We start from the raw sequence: 14,045 nt of genomic DNA on the forward strand, positions 1-14,045 counted from the left end.
CAGATCAATATTTCGTAATTTCACGTTCTCAGAACAATCACTGTTCATCATTTTCACATAAGATAAATGATGACAATAGATACTATAAGATCAGGTGTCAAACTCTAAGAACTAACATTTAGAACAACTCGTGCAAGTCAGTAATGAGAATCACAAGTTATGAGAAATTTGAATGACTGAAAGCTCACCAAGGAGATATCCGTAGAGTTCGACTCTCATAGAGATGTGACCATGCCAACGTACTGGGTGGAATCTAACAAAACGTGCAACGATTGAACGCCTGAAAAAGTTCTTCACAACGGTGTTTCTGTCCTTGGCACCAGGGAAAATCTTAAACGAAACAATGGAAGACATAACTAACTCATAAAAGTAGTCCTATTTTCCACTTTGTAATTTCTAAATTCATTGTCTGCAAACGCACAAGTGAGACGTTTGACTAAATTTAATATTAATTGCTAAGGGTGTTTTACGATTATTTGAAACCACATCAGATGAAAATGTACCTTTGGAGTCCTTCTTTCTGAGTAAAATCGGAAATTAATTCCATCCCTGCTGTATGATATCCTTAGACTCGTCACCCATTGGCTGTAGTCCTGTCGACCTTGGACAGCAAACCCAGCCACGCGTGCTAGTTTTGTTATGTCAACACATAGCCACTGAGCGGGATTATTAGCACGCGAAGACCACGCCCCTCTCAATCGTCCCTGTTGAGGTATGTTAAGGCGTGCCCGTTTGGGGCCATGGTTCCTATCCCAGCTCGATGAAGCACTGAGACTTCCATCCGGGATTCGACGGTCCTCGACTCCAAGAGCCAACCGAGTAGGCACTGGTGAGAAGCAAGTTGGCACGTAAAGTAACTTTAAAGTTTAGAAATCTAATTGCTTTTAATTTGAGCAATAAGGATGTCATTAAATACTGGTACGAAAGAAAAGAATAGTGCAGATTGGATTTAGATGTATCATACCTGCAGTTCGTCCATAGAATTCAACCCTCATTGAGATGTGATTAACCCATCTAACTGGATGAATGCGAACTTTACGCGCCACTACCGCTGGCCTCAATGAGTGCATTACTATCGTGTTTCTGTCTCGGTTTCCTCTGAAATACTTAAAATTGAACAAGAGAAGTGAGCGTCAAATTAAGAGAACTTAAAATGTCTAAAGTTCAGCCACGCAAAAATTGCAAGCTACAGAAAAATAATAATTTGATAATCGGAGTAACGAGAAATTTCCTTCAAACTCGAGCGAAACAGTACGAAGGAACTCAGAAACAAAACAAAAGAATTAGAGTCAGCTTTGTGAAATCACAATTTTTTTTCGCTCACAAGCTGCTGCATCACAAACCTCGGTTAGTTTAATTCTAAGACTAACCTTTTTCTTTCCATTCTTGCGGTATGTAGCAAAATAAGTACCGTCTACACTGAACCGCAAATAGTACAGCGTCACCCATTGGTTGTAGTCATGTCTGCCTTGGGTTGCCACGGCAACGACCTTCTTTGGGACTCTGAAGTCCACCTGCAACCACTGCTGATGGTTGTTTACCTTAGCGCACCAGGCCCCTGCATATCGCCCTCGCCTCGGCCGTTTAAGCCTGGCTAACCAGGCAGCATGGTACCTATTCCACCGAGACGAAGCTGAGATTGCACTATTGCGGATTCGACCGTTTTGAAGTCCTAGGGGCTTAGGAGCTGGTCTTCTGACACCTGTGGAAGAGGAGGGAAATATAAAGAAAACCACAAAAATGCAAAGTAACCCAAATGAGTAATTGACCAAGTCAAGCTCTGATGACTACTCAGTCCAACGAACATCTAATTTTGAACAGATTCCTTACCACTCCTCTGTCCGTAGAGCCCAATCCTCATGGAAATATGGCCATACCAGGTAATAGGATGAAATCGGATGAATTTTGTGTATAGAGGGCTGCGGAGCCTATGAGACACCTGACTGTTACGATCTCCGTTTCCTGGGAAAATCTAAAATAGAAAATATACAGGAAATACGTTTGTTTATTCGTATTTCTCCACAGTTTGTTCTTTGCTCCTTTCTTCTTTGCAGGAGATTCATTATAATCTTATCTTCATACAGAACTTAAAGTATTCGTTGCAGTGGCTCTGATAGATAGCATCTGTTATTTCCGATTATCACAGTACAAATTTTCACGATTAAAAGAACTGCTATAAGCCTGGACACAAGTGTAAACTTTGATATAGACGGGGTATATGAAAAACTAAGAAGTTGTGAGAGACACACACAGACATAGAAACAGACAGAGTTTTCCTTATGAATTAAAACTTAAAGATTCAGTAGGTTGATTCAGACTTTAGATTTTATCCGACTTTTAACGATACCTTAACTCTGCCATTTTCTCGGTATGGACGGAAACGGCGCCCATCCAAGCTGCTCGAGAGGCTGTAAGTAGTCACCCACTGATTGGCATCCTGTCTACCTTGAGTAACCACACCAGCTATTTTAGTTTTTCGGCCCAGTTTTATCTGTAACCACTGACGTCTGTTATTCTTCTTTGCAGACCACGCCCCTCGGTAGCGTTTGGTAGCCACAGAGTTGAGTCTGGCCCGATTAGCTCGGTGGTAAGTGTCCCACTGACTGGAGGCCGTGAATGCTCTGTTTGGTATCTTGCCATCTTCTGAGCCTATCTCCAGACCGGTACGAGCTGTTGGAAAAAATAAATACAGCGAAATTTAGTAACATCTTTCAGTGGGAACAAACCGGGGGAAAAATCACTAGGCCTGTACAATACTTACGCAGAGAGAGTCCGTAGAACTCCGCTCTCAAAGACATATGTCCTACCCAAGCAAGTGGATAAATACGAACATATCTCGCTCTTATTGGCGGATCAAAGACGTTCGATTTGACTGAATTGCGGTCCTTGTTTCCAATAAACACCTGTTGACATGATCGAACAAAAATTTAGTAAGTAATTCAGCTTATACTCCATTAAGGGTCTTAAATAATTTTATCATATGGGACAATGAAGTAGCAGCAATAAAACCGTAAACCGCTGTATGCGTCCAGATCTGGATTAGTTTCTTATTACAATAAAAATAGTTCTTTTCAAGAGAAAAACGTTTTTACTATACCTGCACTCGACTGTACTTCCTGTAAGGCGTCCAATGGAAGGCATCCGCACTGTATTTGATAATATAACGTGTCACATACTGATTGAGATCTTGTCTTCCCTGTGTGGCGACCTTCACAATCTTCTTCGGCCGCCTCAAGTCATACTGTATCCACTGTCCTCTTCTGTTGACCTTAGAAGACCATCCGCCGATGTAGCGACCACGCTTCTTGTTGTGGAGCCGTGCCAGCCAGGCGGCGTGATACTTATCCCAGATGCTAGACGCTGTTATGTAACGGTTGTTGAGGCGGTTGTTGGAGATTCCAAGAGGTTTAGCGACTGGAAGTGGTCCTTTTAAGTAGAAAATTGAGAATCTCAAATAAGCAATTGAACCACAGACCTACTGATTTGTACATAAACGGCTTCCATATCATCTCATGTGTTATTCCAACTTACTCAGATATTTTCCGTACAACTCCATCCTCATTGATATGTGTCCGTGCCAGGACAGTGGATAAATACGGACATACCGAGCTCTGATTGCAGGGACAAGAGCATTTCTCACCACGGTGTTTCTGTCTCTGTTACCGCGGAAGATCTGAAGATGAAATCATCGTGCATGAAAAACAGTTGGAGTTTGTGTAACTAATAAAAAGCGCAAACACTAAACGAAAGTGCTTTGCACTTAGACTTTCATCAAAATCAGTTGCACGTTCCAATTGAAAATTTTGCCTATATGAGCTAAAATGAGGTCAGTTTTACAATGGGACTTTTTTAACCGAAAAGAAATACCGTGTTTCTTTTTCATGCAATTACAATAATTTTTACCCATCGACAAGGGAATACCTTCACATTGATGTTTTAATAATGAGTGGTAGAGAAAAACAAAACATAGTTATGTTAAAAAGATCCTTAATCCTTAACGAGAGAGACTGGCTTCTAATTTTCTCCTTACAGTTTCACCCGTGAATCAAATATTAAGGTCTTGAGAATAAAGCAAATGATCACCAACTGGGGAAACTCTTGACTGTTAATCAAACTCTCCGTGTCAGCACCTCAGGCAATATAAAGAGAACAGTATGGAGAATATGCATACTGATGTTTGGGTGTGCAGGGTTAAATACACCAAAGAAACTTTGATGTAATCTTACCCCTCTTCGTCCAGAGCCATAGTTGGTAAATCTTACTCCATCGTTGCCATATTTCACTGAATAACTTGTTACCCACTGGTCGTAATCTTGGCGACCCTGGACCGCAATGGCCACAACCATTGCTCGTTTACCAAGGTCAACCTGTAAAGAACCAGTTTGTTATGTTAGAGAAGCTTAACATCCAGAACATAAGAAGGATTTTCAAGTGCGACGTGTCCTGCTCTAGCGTCGTTCTCGCAGTTCAGAGTACGTCTAATTGTTTTAAGTAAAATGCTAAGAGCAACTTTTAATTGAGCATTGAAAGTAAAGTGAGATTACAATGGTTTTGCTGAACTTCGCTTTGTGATTGGTCCAGACAACGCGCGCCATTCTCTCAACCAATCAGATGCAAAACTAAAACCAAGGACGCGTTTCCCCGCGCTCTTAAAAATATTTTCCTTTCTTCTGATTGGACGTTGTGATTTTTCGGTTTTAGTCTCACGACACGCAATCGAAAAGCGCTCTATCAACTTTTCATTTCAAGACTTCAAAGACTAACCTGTAGCCACTGTCCTCTGATGTTTTTCTTTGCTGACCAAGCTCCACGGAAGTGTCCCTCTCTGCATATATGAAGTCTTCCACGCAGAGCGGCGTGATAACGGTCCCAGAAACTTGAGGCGCTCATGGCACTGTCGCGTATTCTCTTATCAGCCACACCGAGAGGAAGTCTTGATGCAGCTGCAAATATAAGAAGACCGCATACGCTTTAAAGGAATAATTCAAAAGACTCTCTACCTTCGCTTCCCCCTTCGAGATAAAAAAAATCGCTGGCTCGCCGTTATGAGATTTTCCTATGAAAAAGCGTACAAAAAGTACGGCGAGTGCGAATGATTCAAATTTTTTCAACAAACTTCGCCAGTGTACCGATATGAATTGTAGCATATTACTTAACTAAAAGATGTACTTGAGCTAAAATCCTTACAGGTTCTGTGTCCATAGAATTCGGCCCTTAGAGAAATGTGTCCTCTCCAACTGACTGGATGAATTCGGATAAAACGCGCACGGATTGCGGGAGAGAGTCGCCGTCTTACAATCGTGTTTCTGTCTCTGTTGGCACGGAATATCTGGCAAAAAAGAAAAGAACAGAAGACATGTTAGATCTTAGGTACTAGTACAAATAAATTATCTACATAAGGCAGATTTGAGTTCTAGAAAACAGTTACAATAGGTCTGCTCTAGTAAACATGAACCTATCATAATTGCTAAGTTGTAGATGTCATTTTTAAAAAATACAATTAAAAAACAAAACGCACTACTTTATATTGCAAGACAATTGTCTATGAGTGACAGTTTTTAAATACAGAAAAAAACCAAACGATTATTATAGACTAAAACTCGAACAAGAGCAGAGATTAAGGTTTTTTTTTAATCCTAGGAGTGACTTGCGTCTAACTTCTCCTTATAATATCACCCCAGAATCAAACATGAAGGTTGAGAGAATAAAGGAAATGATCACCAACTGAAGAAGCTCTTGATTGTTAAACAAATTCTCCTTGTCAGCACCTTAAGAAATGTATGGAGAACAGTATGGAGAAAGTGCAAACTGATATTAAGATGTGGATGGATAAGGAATGACGATCAGGAAGAATTTTGTTGAGACCCACCATCCGTAGGGGACAAGAAGTTTCAATAATTTACCTTCCGACACAAGTAAGGTACAAAGTTGATTCCATCAAAACTGTAGGTCAGGTAGTATCGCGTCACCCATTGGCTGAGATCTTGCCGACCCTGAGTAGCGACAGCCAATATCTTAACAGGTTTCCTGAAGTCCACCCTGATCCATTGGTAAGGATTGTTATGTTTTGCTGACCACGCTCCAATATAGCGACCACGACGAGTGATTTGAAGCCTGCCACGGTTGGGTCCATGGTAACGATCCCATTTGGAGGATGCGCTGATGGCACTGGATGGAATACGACCATTTTTCATTCCTAGGGGTTTGTACTGTTGTGACACTAAAGAAAAATAATCACATTCCTTTATCATACTCATCATCATCATCATCATCATCATCATCATTATCATCCTCATCATCATCACTGTCAATATTTATTACCATTAATTCCTTCATCAATCCGAAATACGCTTTAACAACGATCGGAAAATTCACAAGTCCTCGATATCTTTACTGGAGTAACATCAATATTCTTTGCGACATTTGTAGCGATATAGACAATAACCCTTACATAGAATTAAAATTTGAAACTATCCGTCTTTTAAGATAAAAAAACACCACAGAGATAGGAATAAATCAAAGAAAACTAAAATGGATGGATTGTAAATAACTACAAATAATACTTTTGTAAAAAAAGGAAACCACAAGCAGCAACCATGATAAACCAAAAATGAACAAGAACAGCTTGCACATAACAAACTTGAAAATTGAACGCTGAATTTTTCCCGATGCACATGCCACAAGGTAGTATGGTAAAACTTTGTAGGGCTAATTCTGCAGGCTGATAAAGTTGAATGACGTAAAACTCAACGGAACAAGGAAGGGTTATACAACACGAAATACCAAAATTACTCACCTCGTGTCCATGCACTCCTGGTGATCTGTGGGATACATTTCAGTCCTTTGTTTGTAGGATGACGCTCATTTGCTGCGTAACACAATCCTCCGATAATGCAGTTTGTTCTCTATTTCAAGCAAAGCAACACGAAAATTGTTTAATTTGAAAAAAAAAACAGTATAGTAAAAGAATTATATTTCTATTTTCTTGAGAGACCTTTGTTAACAATCTGTAAGTGAGGCATGTGTTGGCGAGATATCTCTAAGAATTAATCAAATAAAATTTGGGAAGGGGGGAAAGGGGGGGATTAAAACGAATTGCAATTGAAAACAGGAAGAATTCATGCTAATCATTCGAAATGCACATACATAGCTGCACATTGCATAGCTCTCTCTAAGAGATAATTTGGTTTTAACAAATGAGTTGATAATGTAAATTGGTTGTCGTTAGAAGGAAGGGATAACGCTCGAAACATCAGCTTTAGAAACTCTCTATGGTCAATTTAAACTATCAACTCAGCTGATAAAACCAAATTATCTTGGTATACCCACCCCTCCCTCCCCCCTTACCCCACCGACGCAGCACCACAGTTTCTTTAGAAACATACCCCCCCTTATTTTTCTCTAAGTGAGTTAACTTGAATAAAGGGGCAACGAAAACAAACGGCAGAAAGTAACTCAAATATTCTTTCAATGAACAATCCGTTATTCATAACTGACACTGTATAACAGAAACAAGTGGCACCTTTCGCCAGCAGAGTCCATTTGGTAAACATCTGTGACAAGCTGAGTCGAAAATAACCAATTTCAACCGGTTGCTGGTCAAGACGCCATTGTTTGAAATTGAGATCAGTATCCTCAGAGGTAAGCCACGGAGTTTTCTTGCTTTAGGAAAGCTGAAGGGAAGTTTACATCTTGCTTCCCTGAAGCTTTGCAAGTGACCACGGTTCTTCTTCTGTGCTCCAATTCCATGCCATCTGCGACGTATCAGCTAAACAGGAAAAAATAGTTGTTACCGATACTTATTGTTGTTATATTGTCGCTGTATGTCAGGAAGTGAACTAATGGTCAGCATCCTTGGTGGTGATTCAAAATGGCTGGGCTTGAGTCCTGGTCAGCGGACTCAGTGATTGCATAACAAGTGAGTGATCCATAACAACTGAGGCCGAACCAAATCAATCTGGTTTGAATCCGTGCGTATGATCGGAACCAGAAAATAAGTGGACTTGAACATCAAACTGTTTGTTTCAAGGACCTTTCGCAATGTCCTGTCTCCTATTGTTACATCTTATGCTCTTGCAGAAAATAAACAAACAAACAAACAAACAGAAAATACAATAAATACATACCCTGGCCTTTTGCACGTGACAGTTTAAGTGACCTTCCCAGAAGCCAAGCCCATATACGCTTGCAAAGCGACACGCCCGTTTCCTCAAGTCGCACATGCCCTTTGACTGAAGTCCATCAATCTTAGGCGGCTTTCTCTTGTCGACTGAACAATCACTTGAAGCATAACCACGATAACAGCGGCATTTTCCGTTCACACATCTACCTCTCTTGTTGCAGTTGTCAGGGCAAAGCTTGCCGAGGATATTTATGTTAGGGACAACTTTGCCATTCTTTTTCTTCTTGTAGTTTTTGGGATTCACCAGAGCTGCAGTTTTGCAAGCGTCTTGCAGACTGGATAATGCTGACTTGGCCATGGAGAGTTTACCAGATATCTGTAAAATAGAAAAAGCAATGTTAGCACACGGTGAAGAAAACACAGTCAACATCGAACTATATTCCCTCTGACGTGAATTAATTTCCGTTTGATTTGTTACACGGTAACTAACTGTTTAATTTTTTCCGATTTACTTTTTTGCTTGATCTTGAAGACCAACTGCATTTTGCACTAATGCATGGTTTTATAGATTTGTACCTAAACCGTTATGGTTACTTCATTAAAGCCTCACGTTTTTGCAGTCCGTGAAACCTTTAATTACAGAATTAAATAGTGGCGCTTCAAAATTGTAGGGATGTAAAAGTAAGACAGAAATACCACATAAGCTGAGTGTTTTGTTAATCGCAGCAGATTCTAGCCGAGACAAGTCCTCATGATCCACGCAGGAAAAAGAGAGACGTGAATTGCTTTAGCTAATGGTTTTACAGACCATTCTAACCGACCTGAAAATGGACCTGCACCTGTCTTGTCACTTCGATGATCGCCTCACGTTTTTGCAATCTTCAAACCCCATACAGAATTAAGTACTGGAGCTTAACATTTGAAAAGTTTTTTTAAAAAAGTGGGAGAGATCGAGTGTAACATTTGCTGTTACAGGTACAACTTAAAAATACCACGTTTTCTGTATGTTTGCGCATTGCAGCACACTCCAGTTGAGTCAAGAAAATCACTCTGTAATTCACACTCTTCTAAGATCCTTATGATTATGATTAAAAAAAAAGTGTTCACGAGAAGGAATCAATGCTATGGCAGCTTACCTTGATATCGGTCACGCACTCTGTCATGACTTTCAACTTCTTGGCACTCACAACCTTCTTGCATACGCGCACTATACGCGAGATTTCTCTCTTACAATGCCTTATCGCCTTCTTCCGAGTGATTCCCGACTTCGTTGGCCAGGTAGGAACACGATACTTCACTTTGGGAGGTTTAAAGACATAGTTGATAGAGTTCGGGTCGTAATCTCTATTATCGGTTCGTCCGGGTTTCTTCGGATGAGGCCGAACTTTGATAGGTTTCACAGATTTCCCGCCCTTGTCCGTGTCTGGTAGTGGCTTCACGTCACATGTGTTGAAGCGGCGGTTGCCTTTCTTGACGCATGCGCAAGATGGCTTGACGCGTCGACTTAGAGATGAGATGCGAGGAGGCAGTCGCTCAAAGAGACTGGTACCTGGACGCAGTCTAAAAGAGAAAACAAAAACATATTATGATTAGTACAATATCTTGCAACCTCAAAATATATATTATTCACATCTATTATCATTGCACTGAAACTGTCGTTTTTTAAGACCGATTAGATTCCGCTGTGCGATCGTTAAAGGTTTAACTCCCCGATATTGAGGGCGCGGGGCGTAGCGAACTCCTGCGTCTCACTCTAATGAACCAATCTTCTCGACCAAGAAGTAAAGTGTAGAATCTCTTTTCAACGCCCTTTTTAACTTCATAATAGCTTATTAAATAAGTTTCTCATAAGACCATTTTATCAACCAGTTAACTGTTATAGCAAGGCAGGAAAAGAAATTAAAAAAAGGTCGTTTTCGCTACGATTTTTTGCAGGGTTCTTTCTGACAACTCACCTGTATTTATTTGCGAATGTATAGATACCCTTTCTCTCCAAGTCATCGTGCGGGTTACCATTGTTGTTTCCACAGAGTCCCACAGTGGATCCAGAGTCTACACCAGGGACTGTGACGTACAAACTCATACCCCAGTTAGCACAGTTAGCCTCGACTATTGCACCTGACTTCATCATCACCTGAAAACAAAACATTACTGGTTAATTGTTACTCTGCGCAACAAGATATCTAAAATTGACTATTTTAAGACCAAGGCCCAGAGGTTTAAAGACAGAAAACGCTATTTAACGGATGAATCACCAATCAGCGGATTATGGTCAACAATACGTACAGCATTATCCACCGGATAGAGATTTATTCAGTGCATAGCGTTGACCACCCTTCGAACAAACGATCTACGAAGATGGCCAAGGATGTCTCACAACAGACGCTAAGAGAATAAAGAATTAATAAAAACCATATCTAGTAAACTAATATGTACATCTCCAATGCTGCACCTCTGGAGATCCAGGGTATAAAAGTTTCTTTTGTTATAGTATGTCAAAATTCCTCCTTTCGCATATCGAACAGAATGCAATTTGCAATGTCTCACTTTCACGAATCAACTTACCCACCCTTAACCTCTAATACTCTTACTTCCCCTTACCTACCTAATCCGTAACCTGTTCAACTCACAGAAAGTGAAACGAAAGACGTTTTGACACAAACCTTAAAGCGCGTGCTCTGACCAGATCCATATCGTCGGATTCTCATTCGGTTGCCAAGAGGCGCGCGTGATTTCTGGATGACACGTGGGCTGGTTCTTTTCCATGGTCCGTGACACATGTCAATGTTCACCACATCATTATTCTCACGGATGGCTACACCACAGTTACATACCACTCTCCAGCAAGGCCATAGACGAGCATGCACCTAAAGACACGACATGTATGGAGGTGAAAAAACAAAGCCAGCGCTCGTACCATAGGCGCACAAGGCAGAATTCTATCCCGGTTTCTGAAGCATGACGGGACGACAAGTATTGCTACCCTCCCTGGATGGTATGCTAGTCCACCAAATGTTAACCCCCCCTCCAAGGCATTTTGTCAAGTTTCCTTGACAGTTTGCGAGTACCAAACACACTCCTGGATGGAGAGAGGCCTGTTGAGGTGGACAGAGGCCTGGTGAGAGCAAAGTGTCCTTCCAAAGAACCCAACACAACGACTCGGCCAGGTTTCAAACCCAGACCTCTCTGCCCGAACTCTAACGGACTAATCGTTAGGCCACCGCTATCAAGGCTCTTACAGCACGAGCCAAAATGGAGCGCAGAGTTGGCTGTATAATTAATATCAAAGTCCATACCTCAAAGTTTCTTCTCAAACTCTTCACCATAACGTAAGTGCCAGCGTTCCTCAGTATGTCGTAATACCTGAAATAGAAAAACACACAGCAATGTTAAACACCAACAAAAAAACAGTTCCTACCACGAAGCATGACTTGAGTAGTAAAGTCTAAGAAAGAAGTATACACAATTTACTCTGTAAAGGGAGGGGCAAATACAAACACGGGAATACAAATAAAATCAATCCCTTGGGTAGTGGGATGCAGCCCATCCACCACGATTTTCTGGTATACAAGTCAAAGAGCAGTCGACTCACTTGTTGTCAAATGTTCGATAATGAGGATCTCCAGTTCCGTGACATTTCTTGACACCTCTGTTGGATGTTATGACCTAGAAAATCAATCAGTTAGGTAACTTAGAGCTTTACCGTATCCGAAAAACCTTAGAACGTTCTCCTATCAGATTCAATGTAATTATACGATGGAATTGATAGACGTTCCTACATATCAAAGAAACACAAAACTAAGTAAAATCGAGTAAGTAATTTTCGTTGGGTGCCAAAAAGGAAATAAGAAATCCTTATTACATTGGTTTTGCTCTAAGACACTCAGTTATTTGTCAAGAAATCCCGCGCCATCCACTCAACCAACCAGTTGCCAAACTAAACCCAGTCGCGACTTGGTCACCCGCGTTTTCCCGCGCTTTTTACTCTGGGTCATCCACAGCTCTTTGTGACACTTTATCTCACTCAGTCAATAACAACGCTGATCATAAAATCACTGTTTACCTTGATCGGTGGTAGAGTGTAACCCTTCCAGAATCCACAGAGTCCAGGAGTGGACCTAATGGGACTGAAGTAAGCACGGACGTTACTTCTCTTCAGTTTTCTGAAATCTCTCACAGGTTTAAGATAAAACCCATAATTTTTCCTGTTTCTTTCTGTCAGAGTCATTTTACATCTGTCCGTCACAAATCTTGTATGAGACTGAAATTTGATGATCACAGAACAACTTCGACGACCACGACATCTGATTGGTACCAAGCTACGAAGTCTGATTAATTTCCAGCCTGAGCTGTCTGTCATTGTGAGTGCTTTAGGATTAACCTGGAAAACAATCATAAAAAGCGATAAATTAGAGAAAGAAATTGAATGCTAATAGCAGTGTCACAAATGAACCTAGCCATGGCTCTAGCTCACTGTAGAGTCTCTGAGGAAAATTTTAAGGAGCTAATTTTCTATTTTCCAGCAGATGACTTACATTTTTTCTTTTCGTCTACCTTCATGACAAATGAATAACATCTCTCTCTTAGGTTACTAGATTTAAAAAATACTTTGGCATTTATCTTAGCCAGTGTTGACCCTTTCCCTCCCAAGATATTTTTTACTAATTCTCTTATTTGCATCATGGCCATACAATTCTTATGATGTCAGTTGAGAGAATTTGGCACTGGATCAACTAAAATCCCCCGATATTTTTCTTTATTCTCACCACTTGTCGGCTTGATATTGTGTTGATAGTATTAGGAGAAATTCTCTCTTGGTCACTCATGAGAGTTGAAGGGTTAACATTGTTTTGTCTGAAGATAATACTCAACAAAACGAGCTCAACAAAAGGAGACACCATTTTTTCGAGGTTAAAGTGTCAAAGTGCAAAGGGCAAGAAACGTAAATTTTTACCTTAATGCCTGTGAAAAAGGCTTTACTTAATTGAGCCATTGTCCAGTCCTTTCCACTGGAATACCGCGCCTTTACCTTACAAGCAACCTGCAAGTATTGGAAACAAATGTGTTTTTTTTAAAATCTCTTTTCCACATAAAAAATGCTGATATTCAAGTCAAGTATGCAACACTAGGAAATCAAAAGACATACATTGTATTCGGGAAAACGGTGACCTTCCATTTTCACAGTGGCGACTATATTGCATCCAACAGCAACATCATGTCGCAAGGTCTCGTTATGAGTTGTCTTGTTTCCAGTTCAAATAACTTTCATATCATTTTGATGTTTGTGACGTGGTTGACGTCGCATGTTAAGAAGACTTTAACATACCCTGTTTGTGAACGGGCGGTCTTGTTGGGTGCGACTCACTTTGAAATGATTAATAACTTGACTTGTAAAAGACTTCACAATCACTCTTCTACAAGAGTTAATTTTTTCTGCTTTATCAATGTGCTCTTCAGATTTCATCATACGAATTTTTCATTGACAAAACATCTTTTTTGTTCGTAAATACTCGATCAAGCAACAAACCAAATAGTTTTTGAAAACAATGCAATGAGTTTCGCTGACTCGACTTGTCCAGTTACAAAAAAGACGATTTCATTCTACAAACCGTTGTTCCAGCTTTAAATCCATATGTGTTTTCTAAGAGTTCAGCATAGTTTCCTCGAACAGTTTCTGCCTTGGTAACTTTCTTGTTCACAATCCAGTGTACACGGGCTATTATTCGACTGTTTCTTCGTCCCCTGGTGTTGAAGTAGCAGCGAAGTGCAATCTTTGCACAGCCGCGGCCATGTTTGGTGACAGCACGGACGACTGGATGGGAAATCTCCGGATAATCTGACACAAAGAAGATCAATCAATCAGCTGGTAAGACAGTGAATAAGTGAATGAGTCAGTCAGTCAGTCATTGAGTCAGTTCAGTTG

The 14,045-nt window shown here is 40.6% G+C and overlaps 1 protein-coding gene across 1 annotated transcript in view; it reads right to left on the reverse strand.

Annotated features, from left to right (window-relative positions):
• Positions 1-14,045, reverse strand: part of LOC113674142 (uncharacterized) — a 108,159-nt gene that overhangs the window by 12,399 nt on the left and 81,715 nt on the right. The window contains exons 118-141 of the mRNA XM_089188385.1: positions 13,732-13,958; positions 13,077-13,163; positions 12,186-12,503; positions 11,715-11,788; positions 11,419-11,485; positions 10,786-10,989; positions 10,078-10,256; positions 9,259-9,682; positions 8,127-8,498; positions 7,523-7,768; positions 6,797-6,905; positions 5,904-6,220; positions 5,188-5,329; positions 4,765-4,943; positions 4,227-4,367; positions 3,532-3,673; positions 3,098-3,426; positions 2,762-2,903; positions 2,348-2,670; positions 1,831-1,972; positions 1,371-1,702; positions 965-1,106; positions 504-826; positions 189-330 (exon numbers count right to left, since the gene is read on the reverse strand). Coding sequence (XP_089044511.1) covers positions 189-330; positions 504-826; positions 965-1,106; positions 1,371-1,702; positions 1,831-1,972; positions 2,348-2,670; positions 2,762-2,903; positions 3,098-3,426; positions 3,532-3,673; positions 4,227-4,367; positions 4,765-4,943; positions 5,188-5,329; positions 5,904-6,220; positions 6,797-6,905; positions 7,523-7,768; positions 8,127-8,498; positions 9,259-9,682; positions 10,078-10,256; positions 10,786-10,989; positions 11,419-11,485; positions 11,715-11,788; positions 12,186-12,503; positions 13,077-13,163; positions 13,732-13,958 — 5,103 coding nt within the window. The remainder of the gene's footprint in view (positions 1-188; positions 331-503; positions 827-964; positions 1,107-1,370; positions 1,703-1,830; positions 1,973-2,347; positions 2,671-2,761; positions 2,904-3,097; positions 3,427-3,531; positions 3,674-4,226; positions 4,368-4,764; positions 4,944-5,187; positions 5,330-5,903; positions 6,221-6,796; positions 6,906-7,522; positions 7,769-8,126; positions 8,499-9,258; positions 9,683-10,077; positions 10,257-10,785; positions 10,990-11,418; positions 11,486-11,714; positions 11,789-12,185; positions 12,504-13,076; positions 13,164-13,731; positions 13,959-14,045) is intronic.

Source organism: Pocillopora damicornis, chromosome 11, assembly GCF_964200805.1.
Source record: "Pocillopora damicornis chromosome 11, jaPocDami1.2, whole genome shotgun sequence".
Taxonomy (NCBI): domain Eukaryota; kingdom Metazoa; phylum Cnidaria; class Anthozoa; order Scleractinia; family Pocilloporidae; genus Pocillopora; species Pocillopora damicornis.